Source organism: Aethalodelphis obliquidens, unplaced genomic scaffold (genome assembly GCF_003676395.1).
Source record: "Aethalodelphis obliquidens isolate GAN/ISIS:26980383/991018 unplaced genomic scaffold, ASM367639v1 scaffold52, whole genome shotgun sequence".
In the NCBI taxonomy this organism is placed as follows: domain Eukaryota; kingdom Metazoa; phylum Chordata; class Mammalia; order Artiodactyla; family Delphinidae; genus Aethalodelphis; species Aethalodelphis obliquidens.
The window spans coordinates 4329553-4353209 of NW_020837996.1; the positions used below are offsets into that span (position 1 = coordinate 4329553).

The 23657-nt window shown below is 34.1% G+C and overlaps 1 protein-coding gene across 7 annotated transcripts in view; it reads right to left on the bottom strand.

Annotated features, from left to right (window-relative positions):
• RANBP17 (RAN binding protein 17) overlaps nt 1–23657 on the bottom strand; it is a 313454-nt gene that overhangs the window by 242352 nt on the left and 47445 nt on the right. For all 7 annotated transcript variants that reach the window (XR_003428271.1, XM_027084318.1, XM_027084317.1 and 4 more), the window contains one exon: nt 2549–2654. Coding sequence is in view for 6 of the 7 variants with exons in the window: in XM_027084318.1 (XP_026940119.1) it covers nt 2549–2654 (106 nt within the window). In the remaining variant the exon portion in view is untranslated. The remainder of the gene's footprint in view (nt 1–2548; nt 2655–23657) is intronic.

Consider the following 23657-nt stretch of genomic DNA (forward strand, 5'->3'; position numbering starts at 1 on the left):
GTTTGCCGCTTAAAGAAAAAATTAAAATTTTCTACTTGGCAGATACTTTTATTTCCTGTTATATATATTTTTCAGGAAAATAGTGCCAGCGGGAAATTCTCTACTTGATGATGAAAACATTAAAAAAAAATCGAACTATAGCAAAAACTTTACTAAATATGTAATATTAAAAGATGTTACAGAAGTAAATTGTTCACTTGGTTTAAAATTAATCAAAGCAGGGCTTCCCTGGTGGTGCAGTGGTTGAGAGTCCGCCTGCCGATGCAGGGGACACGGGTTTGTGCCCCGGTCCGGGAGGATCCCACATGCCGCGGAGTGGCTGCGCCCGTAAGCCATGGCCACTGGGCCTGCGCGTCCGGAGCCTGTGCTCCACAACGGGAGAGGCCACAACAGTGAGAGGCCCGCGTGCCGCAAAAAAAAAAAAAAAAAAATTAATCAAAGCATTTTGAGAATGCCCCAGTCATAGTTTAAAGTGGTTTGATATTGGAAATAATAAATCTTAAGAAAAACTAAAAATATTTATGTTCCATTCAGATTCAAATTTCATTGAAATGAGGTAGTTTAAAGGTTAAAAAGGGTATGAAATGAGAGAGAAATCTCTATTCAAAATGGCAACAGGGCTTCCCTGGTGGCGCAGTGGTTGAGAGTCCGCCTGCCGAGGCAGGGGACACGGGTTCGTGCCCCGGTCTGGGAAGATCCCACATGCCGCGGAGCGGCTGGGTCCGTGAGCCATGGCCGCTGAGCCTGTGCATCCGGAGCCTGTGCTCTGCAACGGGAGAGGCCACAACAGTGAGAGGCCCGTGTACCGTAAAAAAAAAAAAAAAAAAAAAAAAGGCAACAAATTTATTAAACAGTTAGGAATATATTTAAGAATAATAATGAGGGAGAATATCATACTAAAGACTTCAGGAGGGTGATAGTGGTGTACTAATAGACTTCCAAGATCAGTGGAGAAGAATGAAAGGCCTAGAAAAAGACATGAGAATTTTGTGTAAGATACATGCAGCATTTCAAATCAGTAGAGGGTGGGGTTTGACATTAACTGGTTAACACTTGGAAATTTTCGAAAAAGTACATAACAAAATAAATGTTGGATATATTAAAAATTAAATATAAGCTGAAACCATAAAAGATCCAGGAGAAAATATAGCAGAATATTTTTATTATCCAGGTGTGGAACAACCTTCCTAAACATGAGCATTGAAAAAAGTATGAAAGAAAAAATTCATAGATCTTAATATATAAATGTTTAAAGCCAGAAAAAAAGCAATTTCTAAAACAAATTAAAACATATGGAGAAAATGAATAGCAAAATGAATAGCAAAATATTACAATCTTTGATATATACTGATATATACTGAGTTCTTACGGATAGATTAGGAAAGATAATCATAAAAGAAAACCAGGTGAATGATACAATCTACATATAATAAAAAATCACAAAGAGAAAATAGAAATGGCAAGAAAAGGAATGGAAAAGAATGTTTGACACCACTTGTAAACAAAGAAATACAAATAAAAATGAGACATCAGTTACCTATGAACTGGCAAAGATAAGAATCCTACCACCTAGTGTTCAACTGAAAAAAAAAAAAAAAAAAAAAAACCCAATAGCCTCTCATGGCCTTTGGGCTCAGAGGATAAACTGGTACTTTTCCAGAAGGCCATTTGGTAACGTGTATTGAAAGTCTTTAAAGTGCTATATACTATTCAACCAGCTATTTAGCTTTTAGGACCTAACTCTAATAAAATTATTTTGATCTACATAAAGATATAGCTAAAAGAATATTCACGTTTATAATAAGGAAAAATTGAGAAACAACCTAAAATTCCCAAAGCAAGGACCTATTTAAATTATGGTATAGCTTAGAATATGTCATGTCTAGATAAAATGTTTATAAGTAATTATTATGTTTGAGTTTTTAAAAAAGAATTATTTTGGGTGTTTTTTTGGGTAATATAGTGCTTACTATTGGCCAGGCATTGATTGTCCTAAGCACTTTAAAATTATTTTTAAATTATTAACTTATTTAATCCTTATAACAGCCCAAAATGAATTAGATACAGTACTAGTATCCCCATTTTAGTTTACAAAACAATATTATAGTATAATTATTTTTGAAAAAAAGTTGAGAAATACACATGTAATGTACATATACTCTCAAACATTAATTAAAGACTCAAAGATCTTTACCAAATGACAGCAGTTATTTCCAAATTAATATATAACTTTCTTTTCATTTAAATCTTTAGTGTTCAACAAAAACATGTATTACTTTGTTATAAAGAAAGATGTTATTAAAAGTGAATTAAAATATATGGAAAACCAGCTTACTCATATTATTCATATGAATATATTTGACTATACTACTTATTAGAGATATGACTTCCACAAATCACTTAAGCCTTGGTTTTCTCATCAGTAAAAAGGAAAATAATACCTTCTCCAAAAGGCCAAGTACAAAATGCTTTAGCTCATACTAGCAGCCCAGTAACTAAATTTCTAAGTACTTAGTAAATTTCTGTAAATTACATGGCTACTACTTACCGACAGGATAATTCTCCATCCATAGCATCATGTTCATCTGTACTGGTATATGTTAATCTTCCTCCAACAACTGTCCCAACCAAGTATACCAGCCAGGCAAGACGTCCTAATATATAACAAGGAAAAAATCGTTTAGAAAGTATTGACAGAAATAAAGCTTATTTTTCCCGATATTCTAAAATTAGCAAAAGTTCTTCCCAACAAGGGATAAACTACTGTGAACTCAGTTCTTGACAGAGCGAAGAGTTGGATTTTAAGTTCACCAAGGTAGTATAATAGTGAAAATGACATGTTTTAGAGCCAGATACAACTATGAATCCCAGCTCTACCAATCTGCTATGTGATCTGGCATAAGTATGTCTTCTTTGGAGAAATGTCTATTTAAATCCTTGGCTCAGTTTAAAATTGGGCTATCTATCTTTTTTATTATTGAGTTGTAAAAGTTCTTTATATATTCTAGATACAAGTCTCTTGTCAGACATATGATTAGCAAATATTTTCTCCCATTCTGTGGGTTGTTTTCATTTTCTTCATGGTGTCCTCTGACGCACAGAAATGTTAAATTCTCATGTGGTACATAATGCTAATTTTTCCTTTGTTATTTCAGCTTTTGCTGTCAAATCTAAGAAACCATTGCCCAACCCAAAGTCATGAAGATTTAGTCCTATGTTTTCTTCTAAGAGTTTCATAGCTTTAACTCTTACATTTAGGTCTATGATTCATTTTAATTTTTTGTGTATGGTAGGATATAGGGTTCCAACTTCATTCTTTTGCATGCAGACATCCAGCTGTCCCAGCACCATTTGTTGAAAAGACAATCCTTCTGTCATTGAACTGTCTTCCTACCAGAGTCAAAAATCAACTGATTACAAATTGGAGGGTTTATACCTGAACTCTCAACTACATCTCATTGATCTAGTGTCTACCTTTACATCAATACCACACTGTCTTGATTACTATTGCTCTGTCGTATATTTTGAAATCAGGAAGTGTGAGTCTTTCAACTTTGTTTTTTTTTTTCAAGATTACTTTGGATATCCTGGGTCTTCTGGATTTCCACATTAATTTAAGGATCAGCTTGCCAATTCCTGAAAAGAAGCCAGTTGGGATTTTGACAGAGATTACACTGAATCCATTAAGTCAATTTGAGGAATACTGCCTTCTTAACAATATTAAGTCTTCTGAACCATGACCATGATGTCTTCCAATTTATTTAGATATTTGATTTAATAATGTTTTACAGTGTCAGTGTACAAGACTTAACACTTCTTTTGTAAAGTTTTTACCTAAGTAGTTTATTCTTTTAAATGCTATTGTAAGTGGACCTGTTATCTTCATTTTTGATTGTTCATTGAAAATATATAAACCCACTGTTGATTTCTGTCTATTGATCTTGTATCCTGCAACTTTGTTACTCTTTTGTTAGTTCTAATAGTTTTTTGGGATCTGCCGTTTTTTTCACTTTCTTACACCCTTCATGTCTTCTCTACCATGCTTACCTACCTCCAGTTCTACTGTCTATCATTATAATCTCTGTCTTGCATACAATGTCAACTTCTCTCCTCCTCTGACATATGCATCTTACAAAACCGTAATTGTTTAAATCCAATTCTCCACCTACCCTTTGCCTATCCTCACACAGCTTAATGTACCTGCAAAAAGATACAACCATGTTGACTAGTCTCACTTTGAATGCACCTTCTCAGTCAGGTCTTACACAGCTATCCTATCAATTTCCAATACCTAGACTACGGTAGTGTGTCTTCAAGATACCCATCAATTCCTTCCCTCCATGTATGCAATTGCCATCAGGAAGTGGAGTCTATTTTTCCAATCCTTCGTAAGTCTGGGCTGGACTGTGACTGCTTTGACTAAAAGAATATGGTAGAAGTGACACTTATTCCAGCACTGGGCTTAGCCTTTAAGAGAACTGGCAGCTTCCTCCAGTCTCTCAGGGAATGTTCACTTAGGGGAAGCCATTCACCATGTAAGAAGACCACATAGCCTGAGACCTAAAGGCTAGCCATATAGAGAGACTACATGGAGAGAGAAATGCCCAACTATAGCCCATTCATCAAATATTCCAGCAAAGAGAACAGACTTGTGAGTAAAGAATCATTCAGGTGATGTCAGCTGCAGCTGTCACCTGACTACAGCGCCTGAAAGACACCAAAGGAGAACCATCCAGTTGAAACTTATCAATCCCAGAGAACAATGAGAGATAAGAATAAAATTGTTATTTGATAAACCACTAAGTTTTGGGCAAAAGATAACCAGAATACAATCTGCCAACATTTCATATCCACCTTTCCTGATTCATTATTTTTTTAAATTTTACTTATCACTTTCTAACATAATATATATTTTATTATTTATCTTGCTTTGTTACTTGTCTATTCCAATAGAATGTACACTGCATGACAGCTGTTATTTTTTCTGTTTGGTTGTCTATTGCATATCCAGAGCCTGAAACAGTGCCTGGCATATATAAGTCATCAAACAGACATGGGTTATTGAATTCAGAAATCATTACATAGAAAATACAGCATGAACCAGGCAAGAAGAAGTTAACAGCTTATTATCAATTTAGTAAACATTAAAATGTGGAGTTGTTATTAAAAATGAATGTTAACGGTACTTACATTTCTATTGCTTAAATAAAAGCAGCTTCTTAAAGCACATTCAATGCAAGGTATGATCTAGTCTAGCCTGCTATTTGCAAATTCATCTACTTAGTAAAATTTATTTGTAATCCCCCAATCAATACTTGTGATCATTCATGGACAGATGCAGAACAGCAAATAATTTAAGTTGCCCAATGTTCACATTCCAAGATCAGGTAAAACAAAGCAACAATCTGCTTTCTTGTTTCATCTCTCATACTATAAACAGCTAAGTATCCCTTTTTGGTATCCTTTTGGTATCACATTGTTTTTTCACTTTTGTGCTCCTTGTTTATAATTTTACTGTTTAAAATAGTCAACAAGAGTAGTGCTAATGTGTTGCCTAGTGTTCCTAAGTGAAAAAAAAAGCTATTATGTACCTTGTAGAGAAAATAACACATGTTAAGCTTCGTCCAGGCATGGGTTGTAGTGCTGTTGGCTGTGAGTTCAATGTTAACAAATCAAAGATATATATTAATGTAAAGTATCTTTAAGCAAGAATACATAACACAAGGTTATATGTTGATCCGTCGATGAAAATGTGACCAGAAGCCTGCAGGAACCCAACCTGTATTTCCCCTAAGAGCAATGGTTTAATATTTGCTAATTCAGTGTTCACAGAAACTTTATAGAACATTAAATACCAAATAAGGAGAATCGACTGTATTTCTCAGAATCTTACAAAGGTTATCATCAATAGATTGTGCTCCAATGTGTGTGGGGCATACACATTTTATATAATTGATACGAATCTAAAACATTGTGACCATAATCTTTGGTGAATGTAGTATAATAACTTACCTGCCTATGAGAGTCATTATTTTAAAAATATCTTACTGCAAATTATTTCTCAAAATGAAAAATATTATTTAAATCTAAATAATAACCTTCTTTATATATTTTATCTATTTAGATCCTTAGATACTAATTTTGCTTAAAGTAAGCTTCACTATTACTAAAAATAGCAAACATTTAAATAGTACTTAACATGCACTAAGTACTATTTTAAACATTATATGTACTATCTGTACCTATATTTATTTAGTGTCACAAATCCCTATTAAGAAGTACATGATTCAAATATAGGCAATGGATTTCCAAGAGTCCATTCTCATACCATTATGAGATATGTACCACTTCCTCTCAAGACTGATTAAAGGAAGTACTTGAACAACACAGTGGTCAATCAGCTAGACAGACCTTGATGATCCAACAACCTCTTAAGTGTTTATTTAATACATTTTAATTCCTAATCCTGGCTGTTCTCCACCTGTCTCCCACATTTTTACTACAGATGAGACTGCATCTCCCTTTGGCATCATTTCTAGGGCATTCACACTTCTTTTGATTCCCAAACCAGCCACCCTAAAACCAAGTATATGTGACACATGAAACTAACATTTGTTGAATAGCTGAATTTAAAATAAGCAACCTTACTTTTGGAGTTTATAACTAATGTAAATGTAGAAACATCTGCCTACTAGCTCTTCATGAAACAAGCCATCTTGAAAACAGACACTGATTATACATGTAACTTTTATATTTCTCTGTTGGAAGATCAATATTTAAAAATGGAGGCAATACAATTTAGCCACCCAGAGCACAACTTGGATTCAAATTCTGCCTCTACTATTTATTATGCTTGTTACTCAATCTTTTGGCTTTAATTTCCTCATTTATAAATATGAAATGCTAATAATAATTGGCTCATAGGCTTCTGACAGCACTGAATGGTATTCTGCATGTAAAGTACTCCTAATAATTCCTGTTACAAGGGCTGACTAAATGTTGGCTATTATTATTAAATAGCTATACTGTATTTAGTTCTTCTATATCATAGCTACAAAAGCCATAAAACATATCAATATGGAATATTTATATGTCCATTCTAAGTTTTACTTTCAAGCTGCTCAAGAAAATGAAGTCACACAATATTTAAGAAATTTTAAGTTCTTCCCTCTCTACCAAAGACTTTTCACAATTAAAGCTACTTACAGTTAGCTGTGTCTACAAACAACAACCCTGAACTGAAAAAAACTCTCAAGAATTTTCAGAAAATTCATTTGCTGAATATCTACTATGTGCCATGTTCTGTCCACTGGGATATAACTAAATATGTATAAGGCAGGGTGAGAAGGGAGAAAGAGACCCTATGCCCAACAGGTTGAACCTGGTGAGAGAGAGAAAATTGAAAAGATGATTTTTCAATGCAGTGTGATGAGTATCACTGTCTAATAATAAATACTAAATATAGGACAAGAATTTCTCAAATTTTAATTTTTTATTCTTTAATTCATTTTATTTTGTGACCTTGAAATTAAGGCTTTGATATCAAAGAATGCTATGCAAAGATAGCATGTGATCAATTGTGAGCATTTTTTCTAAAATTATGGTAAATTTTGAATGGAAGTTTATTCAGAGAGAAGTAGGATGTATATTTACTCTTTCCCTGTTTTAGAAAGCAGTGATTTCTATTGTACGAGACAAAAAAGCAGGAATTTTTAACCCTAAAAATTAACTACTAACTGAATAAATTAGGATTAGTGTTAGAAATGAACAATGCAATGAAATATAAAGGCATTTTAATTAATCTATCAAATACAATTTTCCTATTTCACTGAATGAGTGATATTTCTCATACACATTAAACCTTACCCTAAAACTCTAGAATATTAGAGTTACAGCATTTAGAATAATAGATGTTAAAAAGTTACATTGGTTACGGAATTATATCCACAAAGTTTAAAGAACCATGTAAAGCCATAAATCTAAATTGCATTTAGAAATTTAAATATCCTATACATGAGTTTCATATCTATAATTTTATTTAAAAAATCTCCTCTTAGATTACATTTCCATTATAGTTTTTCATTTTTCGATTTATTCTGAAATGTTCAGGGCACTTGTTCAGCAGCTGTTCAAGGACAGAACATTTTTTCCTTTAACAAAATAATTATTGCTGTAATAATCTGTAATTATGGTTTATAACTGCAATAATCCCAAAGAAATCAGTCATTACCCTAGATCACAAGTAATCGTTTACTGTTAACGATCTATTTCTTAGGGATTATTCTTTTCGTAAACCATGACCATATCACCACGAATATGGAAGAGCAAGACAATATAATACAAGTGAGATCATAATATAATAATAAACTTATTTTGTAACATTAAAAGCCATTAAGCATTAAATTAAAGCACACATAACGAGAGCATATAATTTTCTTTGTTCAACACTAACTGAAGTCTTTACACAAAAGAAATTGAACACTACCATATACAGCAGTACAAACTAGAACCACACTAGGCATTTTTCATAATATAAAATAATTATTTTTGAATAGACCACAGATATTTTTATAGGGCAGACAGACTCCTTCTCACTAACCTTTTGACTAGAAGAAAGGAAAAAAATATCTATTAAACATTTCCATGTATCAGGCATTATATTAGAAACTTTGAAATGATGTTTTATTAAAACTACAACTACAAAAACTCCCTGAATTTGTATTAGTCAAGAATCAGGTCTGGGGCTTCCCTGGTGGCGCAGTGGTTAAGAATCCGCCTGCAAATGCAGGGTACGTGGGTTCGAGCCCTGGTCCAGGAAGATCTCACATGCCGCAGAGCAACTGAGCCTATGCGCCACAATTGCTGAACCTGCGCTCTAGAGCCCGTGAGCCACAGCTGCTGGGCCTACGCGCCACGACTACTGAAGCCCGCACGCCTAGAGCCCATGCTCCACAACAAGAGAGGCCACTCCAATGAGAAGCCCGCGCACCGCAACAAAGAGTAGCCCCCGCTTGCCACAACTAGAGAAAGCCTGCACGCAGCAATGAAGACCCAACGCAGTCCAAAAAACCAAAAAAAACAAAAAAGAATCGGGTCTGACATTTTATTCAATAGATAGGCCTATTTAATACCAATAAATGATTACATTTCAATTAATTCCATTCATGTATCTTAGAACAGCTATACTTTCTTCCAATACCCTTTTGTAGGAAAACAAGTCTTTGATTTTACAACTGAATCTTTTTACACTGTAACTAATATTTGATACATATGAACGAATATATGTAATGTATGTAAAGTACAGTCTTCCCTCAGTATCCACAGGGGATTATTTCCAGGATCCCTATGGATACAAAAATCTGCAGATGCTCAAGTCTCTTATATAAAATGGCACGGTATTTGCATATAACCTATTCGTAACCTCCATATGCTTTAAATCATCTCTAGATTACTTATAAACCTAATACAATGTAAAGTCTAGGTAAAGAGTTGTAAATACAATGTAAATGCTAAGTAAACAGTTGCTGGCACATGGCAAATTCAAGTTTGGCTTTTTGGAACTTTCTGGAATTTTATTTTGGGGGGAATATTTTTTGTGGTTGGTTGAATTAGCAAGTGCAGAAACCTTAGATACAGGGGGATGACTGTATGATAAAACAAACTCCTGTGAACCCCCTATCCAATTTAACAACCAAGGCATTACCAATACTGTCACACCTATCTCCATACCCCGAACCTAGCATCCCCCCTTACCTTGCACCCTAGAAGTAACCATGACTGTATTTGATGCTTACTATTTTCTTGACATCTTTTTGTTTTATCACTTACAGATACATTCTTATACAATATATTTTTAGTCTCACTTGTTTTGGGGCTTTACTAAGCATTTCATACTATATATAGCTTTCTGAAAATTTTTTTTTTCCCCCACTAATTATTTCTGAAATTCATCTTTAAGTATACCTGTAGTTCATTTTTTAATGTTATATAATACTCCATTGTATAACTATATTATGATCTGTTTATCCATTTTCATGTTGATGGACATTTGAGCTTTTTCCATTTTTTTGCCTTTAATAACATTAAGGCTATGAACATTCTCATGCCATGTCCTCTTGTTTAGAAGAGCTTTTCTAAAGGACATATCTAAGAGTGGAAATGCCAGGTCAGAAGGTATTCAAATGTTCCACGTTTCAAGATAACACCAAAGTGATTTCCAGTCTACTTCCAAGTGACTATACTTTATATTCCTACCAGAAGGATGTAAAAATTCCCTTTGATCTACATTCTCCTGTAAGATTTACTTTTGCCAATCTACTGGAAGTAAAATGGTATCTCATGTGCCTTGATTTCCCTTTCTCTTATGAGTAGTGACATGCTTATTTGTATCTATTGATCATTTCCCTAAAGAATTGCTTGTTTTATTGATTTCTAGGATTTATTTCCAGGTTCTTCTAGATCCTTGCTTGGGTTAGTGTGTGTGTATGTGTTGAAAATATCTTCTTCGACTTCTGGTATTTTTAAAAAAAATCTTGTGTTGATTTTAAGTTATTTTTCTAGAAATTTACTAATTTCGAGTTTTCTAATTTGTTGACTTCAAAAAATACTATGTATAATTTTATCTTTTAAACCTCTGCTGTATCTGTAATTGTATTTCCCCTCTTGATCCTAATGTTATTTGTGAATTCTCTTTTCTTCTTATCTCATGAGAGGTTTGTCAATTTTATTAGTACTTTTAAAGAATTAACTCTTGATTTTTTTGATATTACTGAATCTTTGTTGTTTAGTTCCTTAATTTCTGCTCTTTGTTCCCTTCTTTCTCCTTTCTTTGGGTTTGATCTGCTCCTCTCATTCTAACCTCTCAACTTGGATGCTTAAGTCACATTTCAGCCTTTCTTGTTTTTGTGAAATAAATTTCCTACTGAATTCCAAACATGTTGTATTTCGACTTTTCTTTGTTTTTTAATTTCCTTAAGACTTCTTCTTTTACTCCATAATTACTCAGAAGTATGTTTATAAAATTACCAACTTTATGGAATTTGTAATTTTTACAGGTTGGTTTTAATTTAATCGCAAATTGGTAAGAAAATCTGGACTCTATGATACTGTCATTGAAATTTGTCGAGACTTGCTTTATGTACTAATACTTGTTTAATTTTTTAAAACTGAGATATAATTGAAATATATTAGTTTCAGGTATACAACAAAATGATTTGATATTTGTATGTATTGGGAAATGATCACCACAATAAGTCTAGTTAACATCCATCACCACACAGTCACAAATTTTATTTTCTTGTGGTGAGAACTTTCAAAATCTACTCTCAGCAACTTTCAAATATGCAATACAGTATTATTAACTATAGTTTCCATGCTGTATATTACATCTTCATGATTTATTTATTTTATAACTGGAAGTTTATACCTTTTGACCATCTTTACCCATTTCACCCACTCCCCAACACTACCACAGCAACCACCAATCTGTTCTCTGTATCTACGAGTTTGTTTTGTTTTTCAGATTCCACATACAATGAAATCATACAGTATTTGTCTTTCTCTTAGTTCACTTAAAATGCTCTCAAGGTCAATCCGTGTTGTCATAAATGGTAAGATGTTCATGATTGAATAATATTCCTTATATACTATATATATATATATAATGTATAATAATTTTACATACATATGTTTATGTGTACACACACACACCCCCCCCACATTTTCTTTATCCACTCCTCCAGCAATGGATACTTAGGTTGCTTCAATGTCTTGACTATTGTAAACAAGGCTGCAATGAACATGGGAGTGTAGATATCCTTTTGAGTTAGTATTTTCATTTTCTTCAAATACTTAGAAGTGGAATTGCTAGATCATATGGTAGTTCTGTTTTTAACTTTCTGAGGACCCTCCATATTGTTTTCAATATTGGCTATACCAATTTACATTCCCACCAGCAGTGCACAGGGTTCCCTTTTCTCCACATTCTTGCAAACAGTTGTTATATCTTGTCTTTAAGATAATAGCTATTCTAATAGGTGTGAGGTGATATCTCATGGTCGTTTTGATTTGCATTTCCCTGAGAATCAGTGATGTTCAGCACCTTTTCACGTACCTGAAAGCCATTCATATGTCTTCTTTGGAAACATAGCTATTCAGATCCCCCGCTCATTTTTTAATTGGGCTGTTTATCTTTTTGCTATTGAGCTCTGTGAGTTCTTTACATATTTTAGATATTTGCCTTTATCAGATATGTGACTTACAAATATTTTCTCATATTTGGTAGGTTGCCGTTTCATTTTGCTGATGGTTTCCTTTGCTGTGCAGAAACTTTTTAGTTTGATGTAGTCCCACTTACCACTTACTTATTTTTGTTTTTGTTGCCTTTGCGTTTGGTGTCAAGTCCAAAATATCACAGAGAAGACCAATGTCTAGAAGCTTACTACCTATGTTTTCTTCTAGGTGTTTTATGGTTTCAGGTCTTATGTTCAAGTCTTTTCGATTTGAGTTATTTTTGTGTATGGTGTTATTTTTGTGTATGGTGTAAGATAGGGGTCCAGTTTCATTCTTTTGCATGTGTCTATATAGTTTTCCCAACACCATTTATTGAAGAGACTGTCCTTTCCCCATTGTATATTCTTAGCTCTATGTCATATATTAACTGACCATGTGGACATGGGTTTATTTCTGGGCTCTCTATACTGTTCCACTGATTTATGTATCTGTTTCTATGCCAATGCCATACTGTTTTGATCACTATAGCTTTGTAATATAGTTTAGAGTCAAGAAGCATGATGACTCTAGCTTTGTTCTTCTTGGTCAATTCCTTTAAAAACATGCCACATGTCCTATTAATATTTTCTAATTGTTGGTTCCAGCATTTTATATACATCAATTCAATAAAGTCTGTTAATTATATTGTTCAAATCCTTTTGATTTCCATATCTATCAACAATAATTTGCAGAAATGTACTGCAACTCCTCATTATAATGGTACATATATATGTCAATTTCTCCCACAGGATCACCATTCTTTGCTTGACGTTTTGAGACTATTTCAAGGTACTAGATATTTGAAATTGTTATACCTCCTTAGTATACAAACGATTATCTCCAGTTCTAGTAATGCTTTTTATCTTACAGTCTTGTTTGATATTAATATAACCACCCCAACTTCCTTTAGGATCGTATTTACACAGCACATTTTTTTTTATCCTTTTACTTTCAACTTTCTATGTTTTAAAGGTTTGAGTATGTCTTTTTTTTTTTTTTTTTTTTTTTTTTTGTGGTACGCGGGCCTCTCACTGTTGCGGCCTCTCCTGTTGCGGAGCACAGGCTCCGGATGCGCAGGCTCAGCAGCCATGGCTCACGGGCCCAGACGCTCCGCGGCATGTGGGATCCTCCCAGACCGGGGCACGAACCCGTGTCCCCTGCATCGGCAGGCAGACTCTCAACCACTGTGCCACCAGGGAAGCCCCAAGTATGTCTCTTATAATGGGCATTTGGCTCACTGGAATATTTTTTTAAATATTCAACTTTATAATCTGGCTTAATTGTAAATTTAATTCATTTATGTTTATTAGATTAATAATGTATGTGGAATGCTCTTACTATTTTGTTTTCTATTACTGTCTTTCTTTTTGTCTCTCTTTTCTTGGCTTTTTAAAACACTGAGTTTGCTTGTTTACCTATTTCATTATTTTTCCTCTACTGTGTGATGGAAGTTAATCACATATCTTACACTTTTGTTACTCTTGAAATTTTACCATCTTAATTCTCTTCCAAAATAAAACAAGGCATTAAGACAATTTTAATTCTTATCACATCCCTCTCTCGTGTACTACTGTTTATGGTAGTTTCTTTTTTAATTTCACAAGTTAAAAACAATAACTTTTTTAAAAATATAAGGCTATGTTTGTTAAGATTTGTGTGTTTACCAATTTCTGTGTGTTCCTTTCCTTCCTCCTGGAATCACGTCCCTTCTTCCTGAAAAATAATCTTTAGAAAGTTTAATGAAAACTTTTAATAAAGAACCTCAGTAAAGATCTACTGGTAGTAAAAATTCTGTTTTCCCTTGTCCAGAAGTGGTTTCAGTATCTTTGTTCATGAAAGATACTTTTTCTGACATACAGTTATACGATGGCCATTACTTTGACTCAATTTTTTTGAGAATAATATTCCACAATCTTCTGCCTTACATTTTTACTGTTGAGAAGTGAGTTTTTTGGTCTATTTTACACTCTTTAAGCTGCTTTTGAGATTTTCTGTCTTCAGAGCTACACAGTTTGACTAAACTGCTGGTTTTTTTGACTGGTACATTTTGGATTTGCTGTATTGACAGATGCATGTCTTTCATTAATTCTAAAAATTTCTCAGAAAGAATGTTTTCCATTATTGCTTCTGTTCCATTCTCTCTATTCTGTCTTCTGGGATCCAACCTGACATATCTGACCTCTTCATTCCATCTTTTAACTTGTCTTGTAATAGTTACTTTTGACTTGCCTGGTGGTTCAGTGGTTAAGATTCCATGCTTCCACTTCCAGAGGGCACAGGTTTGATGCCTGGTCGGGGAACAAAGATTCCCACGTGCCGTGAGGTGCGGCCAAAAAAAATTAAAAAAATAAATCCTTCACCAGTTTTTTTAAAAAAAAACAAAAAACAGTTACTTTCCTTGTTTCCTCACATTCTTAAAAATTTCTTCAAATCTAACTGCCAATTTTCTAATTCTTTCCTCAGCAGGCTCTAATTTACTGTTTAACAAATACATTAAATTTTAGATCACAAAAAATATTTTTTTCAATAATAAGTTTCATTTGAGTCTTCTTCAATCTGCCTGGTCATTTTTCATTCTCTTGTTTGCTCACCTGTAGTTCTAACTTTTTCCTTTAAACATTTCATACATAATTATTTTATATTCCTATAAAATTCCAATATCTTAAGTCCTTGAGGAGATCTAAATCAAATAAACCATTCACTGTTTTTGTTAGTGCTCAGTCATGGTATCTTGTTTTGTTGTTTGTGTGCTGGTTATTTTTTAAGTCATGAAGAGTTAATTGACTGCTCTTAATCTGCAGGATTCTTAAGGCACTAAAGTATGGTTGCTATTCTTTAAAGAAGATTTTATTTACTTTTTTGCTGGAAGGCAAGGGGATCTACCAGTTTCAGACCACTATATCCCCTCTCAAGGGCCCAACTTAATATAAGAATCCCAAGTTCAGTACACTGACTTTGCTACTAGCCTAAGGCTTTGCCACCAATTTAATCATTGATAATTTGCCTTTAAAGGCAACACTGCCTTTTTTGCCCTTGTTTGCTACCCACCAGTTCATTCTGGTTGAAGTTCATTTTTTGAGGGGGAAGTAGTCAGAAGAGAGAGGGACAGAGAAGTGGAGGAGAGCAGACTGGAGGAGTAGGAACCTCAGAAATTTCATATACTTATTTCAAGCCAAGCAATGCAGGATCTGACTGTTTGCAGCTCAAACGCCTTTCAGAGCATGTAGTTGACCACACTGAAGTGAAAGTTACTACTAATTCTTTACTTTTAAAGAAGCAAACACTAATTGTGATATAAAACCAAAAACAAAAAATGTGATTTTTATAGGTAGTTGGTAAAACATGAAGTAAATTATAACATAATCTGAATTAATATAAAAAATGAATCAGAAAAGATATTATATAAGGCTGCCATTGTGTCATCAGGCAAAAAAAACCCAAAACACTATAAGACAGGCTTACAGGGCAACCACATATCTACAAAAAGAACTGAAGGGACAAGCGGGGACTGAAATCCAGCCTGTACTCTACTCACCATACTAGCATACTATACTTGTCTGCGTGTTTTTTCTAATTTTCACAAAGGCACCTAATATATTACTGAGTTGGTAAGAAAGTAAAATAAATCCACAAAGGCAAAAATAGATGTTTGAGCTGAAACTGAGATATAGGCATAGAAACAACTAGAGAACTTGAGCTTCTTGTTTGAAGGACAAAGGACAAAGCCTAGGGCATGCCCAGTAAGAGGACTCCAACAAGAAACTCTTAACACCCTTAGCAAGGAAGTGAACTGTCTGCCCTAGACAAAGAAAGACAAAACAGAAAACCGTCTAACTTGACTTCCATGTTAGTCACAGGAAAGAAGAAAAAATCCCTCAATTCAGACCTCACACAGCGAGTGGCCTAAATACAGACTACCAGTGTGATAAGAAAAACCTTATTCTAAGGAAGCAGTTTAAATGGTATTGAGTTGATAGTCTTCCTCCACCCCATTTAGTAGATGGACCAAACATTTCAATTAAAGGACAGAGATGGTCAGCAGTGATTTTTTTTTTAAAGGAAGAACTATACACTGTCTACAAGAGACACACTTTAAAAATAAAGACACAGACAGACTGGAAGTAAATGGATGGTGAAGGATATCCCATGTAAACAGAAAGCATAAGATGGCACTGGCTACAGTAATATCAAATGCAGTAGATTTTAAGATAAAAGGATCAATTAACAAGGAAGACAAAAAATTATAAATGTCTAAATGAAGCAAAAATTGAAAATTAAAAGTAGTATATGGGACTTCCCTGGTGGTGCAGTGGTTAAGAATCCACCTGCCAGTGCAGGGGACATGGGCTCGATGCCTGGTCCAGGAAGATCCCACATGCCGCGGAGCAACTAAGCCTGTGTGCCACAACTACCGAGCCTGTGCTCTAGAGCCTGCGAGCCACAACTATTGAGCCCGCAAGCCACAACTACTGAAACCCGTGCGCTCTAGGGCCCACATGCCGCAACTACTGAGCCCGCGTGCTGCAACTACTGAAGCCCGTGTGCCGAGAGCCTGTGCTCTGCAACAAAAGAGGCCACCACAACTAGAGAAAGCTCACGCACAGCAACGAAGACCCAACACAGCCAAAAATAAAAAAAATTTTTTTAATTAATAAAATAAAAAGTAGTATAGACTATTCCACAATCATATTTGGAGATTTAATACCTCCTTCTCTGTAAATAATAGAAATAGGCCCCAAAAATAACAGAAAAAAATCAGTAAAAACAAAGAATATCTGTACAATACTATTAATCATCTTGACTTAACTTCTATTTACATACTACTATACCCAACTATGGCTATGGTAAAATACATATTCTTTTCAAGTGTACATGGTCTGTGTGTCAGGAGAGACCATATGCTGGGTCATAAAACAAGTCTCAATAAACTTAAAGTCTGAAATCATACAAAATGATATTTGCCCAAGGTAGAATTAAATTAGAAATCAGAAACAATAAGACAACTAGGAAAGCCCCAAATATTTGGAAATAAAAGCATACTTCGAATAATCCATAAACTACCAAAGAAATAACAGATTAGAAAATAATTTTAACTAAATGATAATGAAAATAAAAGATCAAAATTCATGATATGAAGCTAAAGCAATGCTCAAAGCAGAATTTATAACTTTAAATGTTTTTATTAGAATACAAAAAAATCTAAAAATTAAAGATGTGATGCCTCCATCCAAAATTAGAAAAAAAGACCAAATAAAATCAAGTATAAGGCAGAAAATAATAAAGCCCCCCCAAAAAACTTATGAAATAAAAAATGAACAAAAAAAAAAAAAAGGAAAGAAAATCAGTGAAACTAAAAGTTGATTTCTTGAAAAGATTAACGAAGTTGATAAATACCTAGTTAGTCTATCAGGGGGAAAAAAGAAAAAGGGCAAAACTTATCAAATGGATGAAGGGGGGTCAAAAGGTACAAACTTCCAGTTATAAAATAAATGTCATGGGGATGTAATGTACAGCACGGTGACTATAGTTAATAATGCTGTACTGCATATTTGAAAGTTGCTAAAATAGTAGATCTCAAAAGTCCTCATCACAAGAAAAATAATCTGTAACTATGTGTAGTGATGGATGTTAACTAGACTTTTTGTGGTGATCATTTCCTAATATATACAAATACCAAATTACTGTTGTACATCTGAAAATAATATATTATGTGGCAAGTATACTTCAATTTTTAAAATAGGAAGAATGAAAGAAAAGACATCACTTCAGATCCTACAGACATTAAAAGAATAATAATGAAAAATTAGAAATAACTTTATTCCAGTAAATTTAAAAATAGGACCAATTCCTTGAAACACACAGATGACTAAATTTGACCCCAGGTGAAAGAGAACATTTGAATAGTCCTATACCAATTAACAAAATTTCATTCATAACAAGAAACCCTCCAGGCCCACTGGCTTCACTGATGAATCCTATCAAATGCTTAAGAAAGAAATAATACCAATACAACACAAACTCTTTCAGAAAGTAAAGAAGGAGGAAGAAACACTTCTTGACTCATTTTATGAGGCCAGTATTATCCTGTTACCAAAACCAAAGTCATCACAAAAAAGAAAACTACAGACAAATATCCTTCACGAACATCAATGTAAAATAAAATTTTTGCAAACTGAATCTAACACTATATAAAGGAACAGTATCGTAACCAAGCAGGATTTATCCTAGCAATGGAAAGCTGGTTTAACAGAAAAATCAACCAATATAATTCATTATATTAGTAAAATAAAACAGAAAACAAAGGTCATTTGAGTAGGTACATAAAAAAGCATTCAAAGAAATCAATGCCCCACTCGTTATAAATCGCCTGAGAAACAGAAGGGAACTTCATCAAATTTATTACCAATGGTAAAAGGCTCAATGCTTTCTATGTATAAACAGAAACAAGGCCAGAATATCCATTCTTATCGCTTTTGTTCAACATTGTACTAAAGGTCCTACCAGTGGAATAAGGAAAGAAAAAGAAATAAAAGGCATGAAGACAAGACATAAAACTGTCTTTATTTTAGGTGACATGATCATATAAAACAATCCTAAAGAATCTACAAAAAAAGCTATTAGAACAATAAGTAAATTCAGCAAAATCACAGGACACAAAGACAAAAATCAATTCTGGTCTTATATAAAATAGCAAAGAGGGCTTCCCTGGTGGTGCAGTGGTTGAGAGTCCGCCTGCCGATGCAGGGGATGCGGGTTCGTGCCCCGGTCCGGGAAGATCCCACATGCCGCGGAGCGGCTGGGCCCGTGAGCCATGGCCGCTGAGCCTGCGCGTCCGGAGCCTGTGCTCCGCAACGGGAGAGGCCGCAGCAGTGAGAAGCCCGCGTACCGCAAAAAAAAAAAAAAAAAAAAACAAAAATAGCAAAGAATAATCAAAATTTACAATAGCACCAAAATATATAGGCATATATTTTGTGAAAGATTTTTAATACCTATGAACTGAAAACAATAAAACATTGCAAATAAAATTTTAAAACACCTACATAAGTGGAGCAATATATCATGTCCATCAACTGGATATTAAGATGGACCAAACTGATATATAGATTGAGGCAACCTCAATCAAAACTCTAATGAGGTTTTTTTTTTTAAGAAACTGACAAGTTGATGCTAAAATTAATACAGAAAACCAAAAGATGTAGAACACAAAACTATTTTGAGAAAGAAGAACAAGACTGAAAGACTTAAATTACCTGATTTCAAGACTTATAAAGTTATAGTAACCAAGACAGTATAATATTGGCATAAGGATAGAAATTTAGATCAATGGTACAGAATAGAGTCTAGTAACAGACCCTAGCCTTTTACGGCCAACTGATTTTTGACAAAGGTACATGATAATTCAATAGGAAAAAAGACAGTCTTTTCAGCAAACAGTGCTAGAACAACTTGATAACCGTACAGGTTGGGGAGGAGACCCTATCCTTACCTCACATCATTCACAAAAATTAACCCAAAGTGGATCACAGACTTAAACATAATAGCTAAAACTATTAAACTTCTAGAAGAAAAATATAGAACATATTCGTGGACTTCAGTTACAGAAGATTTCTTAAATATAAAAAGCATAAGCCATGAAGAAAAAATTGAAAAGGCAGATCATCAAAATTTAAAACTCTGCCCTTTGAAAGACAGTTGCAAAGACAAACGACAGACAGGAAGAAAATATTTGCAACATGTATGTGAAAAAGGGACTGTATACAGAATATATTAAACACTTATAATTTCAATAATAAGACTATGTACAAAAGAACAAACAGCCCAATAAAAAAATGGGCAAAAATTGTGAACAGACATTTCACAAAGGAAGATATAAGAATGGCCAAAAAAGCACAACTTCATTAATTATCAAGGAAATTCAAAGTATAACCACAATGAGATACTACTACTAGATACCCAGTAGAATGGCTAAAGTTAACAAGACAATATCAAATGATGATGAAGATGTGGAGCATTCTTAATGGGAATGAAAAATGGTACACTTCGTAAAATAGCGTAGTAGTATCTTATAATATTATACACACATTTCTCATATGACCCAGCAAACTGTCACAGGTATTTACCCAAGAGAAATGACAATTTAAGTACATACAGAGATTTGTCTGCAAAAGTTCACAACATCTTTATTCATAACAGCCAAAAACTGTAAGTATGACTCAAATATCCATTAAGTGGTAAACAGCTAGACAAACTAAAGAAAAAGCCATACTATGGAATACTACACAGCAATAAAAAGGAACAAAATATTTATATATAAAATATGTTTGAATCTCAAAACCATTATCCTAAGCAAACAAAGTCAAACACAAAAGACTAGTTATTGTATGATTTCATTTACACAAAAACCCAAAAGAGATGCACCATAGTGACAAAAACCAGTGGTTACCTGGATATAGAGTTAGGAAAACGGATCAAAGGGCATGAGAAAATTATTTCTAAGGTTCTCTATCTTGAACGTGGTGGTAGTTACATGGCTATGTATCTACTAAATTCAAACTGTATACTCAAAAAAAAGAAAAAGATATTTGCAACTCAACACAGACAAGGGGCTCATTTTTCTAAAATATAAAGAGCTCTTAAAAGTCAATGAGGAAAAAAAAAATCAATGAGAAAAAAAGAACCAATAACCCAACAACAAAAAACTGAGCCAAAAAAATGAGTAATTCTTTTACAGAAAAAGAAGACCAGGGCTTCCCTGGTGGCGCAGTGGTTGGGGGTCCGCCTGCCGATGCGGGGGATGCGGGTTCATGCCCCGGTCCGGGAGGATCCCGCGTGCCGCGGAGCGGCCCGTGAGCCATGGCCACTGGGCCTGTGCGTCCGGAGCCTGTGCTCCGCAACAGGAGAGGCCACAGCAGCGAGAGGTCCACGTACTGCAAAAAAAAAAAAAAAAACAAAAAAAAAACCAGACCAAATAGCTCTTAAATAAACAATGCTTAACCTCACTGATATGAGAATGTTAAATTATACTGAGAAATCATTTTTCACCTATAGGATTACCAAAAATTCAAAAGCTTGTTAATACTGTCCTGTGAAGGCAGTAACATGGAGCTCTCATAGACTGCTGGTGGACAAGTAAATTGGTGCCATCCTTACAGACAGTAATTTGGAAATATTTATAAAAATTACAAATACATTAACCCTTCTACCCAACAGTAATTCTGCTTCTGGAAATGTATCCTACAGATATACTCGCATAAATATAAAATGACAAGTACAAGGTTAATCTGTACAGCATTAGTTTTAATAGCAGAAGATGGCAAATAACTCAAATGATTCTCAACAATGGAGCGAATAGTTAAATAAATTATGACACATTCAAAAAATAAAATATTATTCATCTATAAAAATTAAGTATTCTTTGTATACTGATTTGAGAATAACTATAAAATACATTGTTAAATGAAAAAAGCAAGGAGTAAAATGTGAGTGTGGTATGCCACATTCCATGTAAATAAAAGGGGATAAGAACTTATATATTCCTAATTGTACATGCATACAGAAACTTCAGAAAGATGCAAAACCAATAAGAATCGTTATTTGGGCTTCCCTGGTGGCACAGTGGTTGAGAGTCTGCCTGCCAATGCAGGGGACACGGGTTCGGGCCCTGGTCCAGGAAGATCCCACATGCAGTGGAGCGACTGGGCCTGTGTGCCACGGCTACTGAGCCTGTGCTCTGGAGCCCGTGTGCTACAACTACTGAAGAGCCCATGCTCTACAACAAGAGAAGCCACCGCAACGAGAAGCCTGTGCACCACGACACAGAGTAGCCCCCACTCACGACAACTAGAGAAAGCCCGCGCGCAGCAACGAAGACCCAATACAGCCAAAAATAAATAAATAAATTTATTAAAAAAAAAAAAGAAAAAAAAGAATCGTTATTTGTTAGAGTGAAGAACAGTAGGACAGATTATAGGACTGGAACAGAACCCATTTTAATTTCTTTTTTCTGGACAACGTAAATATAATACCTCTTCAAAAGATTGGGTGAATTAATTAAAATAAAATTAGATATGAAAACTAAGAGAACAGACACATTAAAGTTACACGTAAAAACAGGTAACAAACTTGAGGGCAATATTTACAATTCAAACAACTAAAGGATTCCTGTTAAAATATTATAAAGAGCTCCATTAGTATAAAAAAAACAAAGACCAAAATAATCCAAATGGTGAGGAGGAAATGAACACAAGTGATGAACATATATATCACTGATGATGACAGAACATAAACATAAACACTAAACTTCATTAATAATCATGAGAGTGAAAAGTAAAATATGCATGAGGTATATTACCTCAACTAGCCTGACAAAAAGTCTAACATTATGAGCCATTGGTGAGGATCTAGATAAGAGTGGGTGGGATATAAAGTAGTACAATCACTTTGTAAAATATAGTTTGGCATTGCCTACTGAAGCTGACTGTGTAATTAATATATATAACAATCTTTAGAGCAGCATTCATTGCATTAGCAGAAAACAGAAAACACAAATACCCACTGACAAGAAAATGCATCAATAAATTGCAGTATATTCAAACAACAGCACTGCAGCAGTACAAATGAAGGAACTACAGCTACAGCATCCACACAAATTCTCATGAATGCAACACTGAGAAAAAATAATGAAGCAAGTTGTAAAAGAATAAATAATTTTGATTCTATTTGTATAAAGTTCAAAAATATGCAAAACCATGCATTATTTTCAGAGTACATACATATGCAGTAAAACTATGAAAAAGAGGCATCAATTAATGAACAAACATCAAGTATTTTTTGCTGGTAGGAAAAAGGGAACAGCAAAGATACTGGTATTGACCTGTTCTTTAAGCTATGTGATGGTGCTTGTTACTGCTAGTTACTATGGCTCAAAATATATAAATACCCTTTTATATGTACTGGATATTTAATAATTTTCAGAACTCTGCTAAAGAAAGAATTCAGTCATGAAGACAAGATGCTACAAAGTAAAATGTTAGTTCTCCTCCATCTAATTTATAATGAGATACTAATAAAAGAGAACATTTCAAGAAGGTTAACTATTCCTCTATCTGCTGCTGAGCAGTACTGTGTGACTCAGAAAACAAACAAAAACCAAAAAAAACAGATAATGAATAAAAGTCATTTTTAGAAGACAATACGTAAATGTATAGGATAATTTTTAAAGAACAGTTTTTAAAAGAGTTTAAATGGAAAATCACTCAAAGTTTGACTATCATCCCTTACCACTCACTTTCCAAACAAATATGAAAGAAAACAAAAACATCCTGGAACTTTAATTAAACTGCCTCCTATTAGAAATGTATATAGCCACCTGGCCTCTTTGGTGAGGC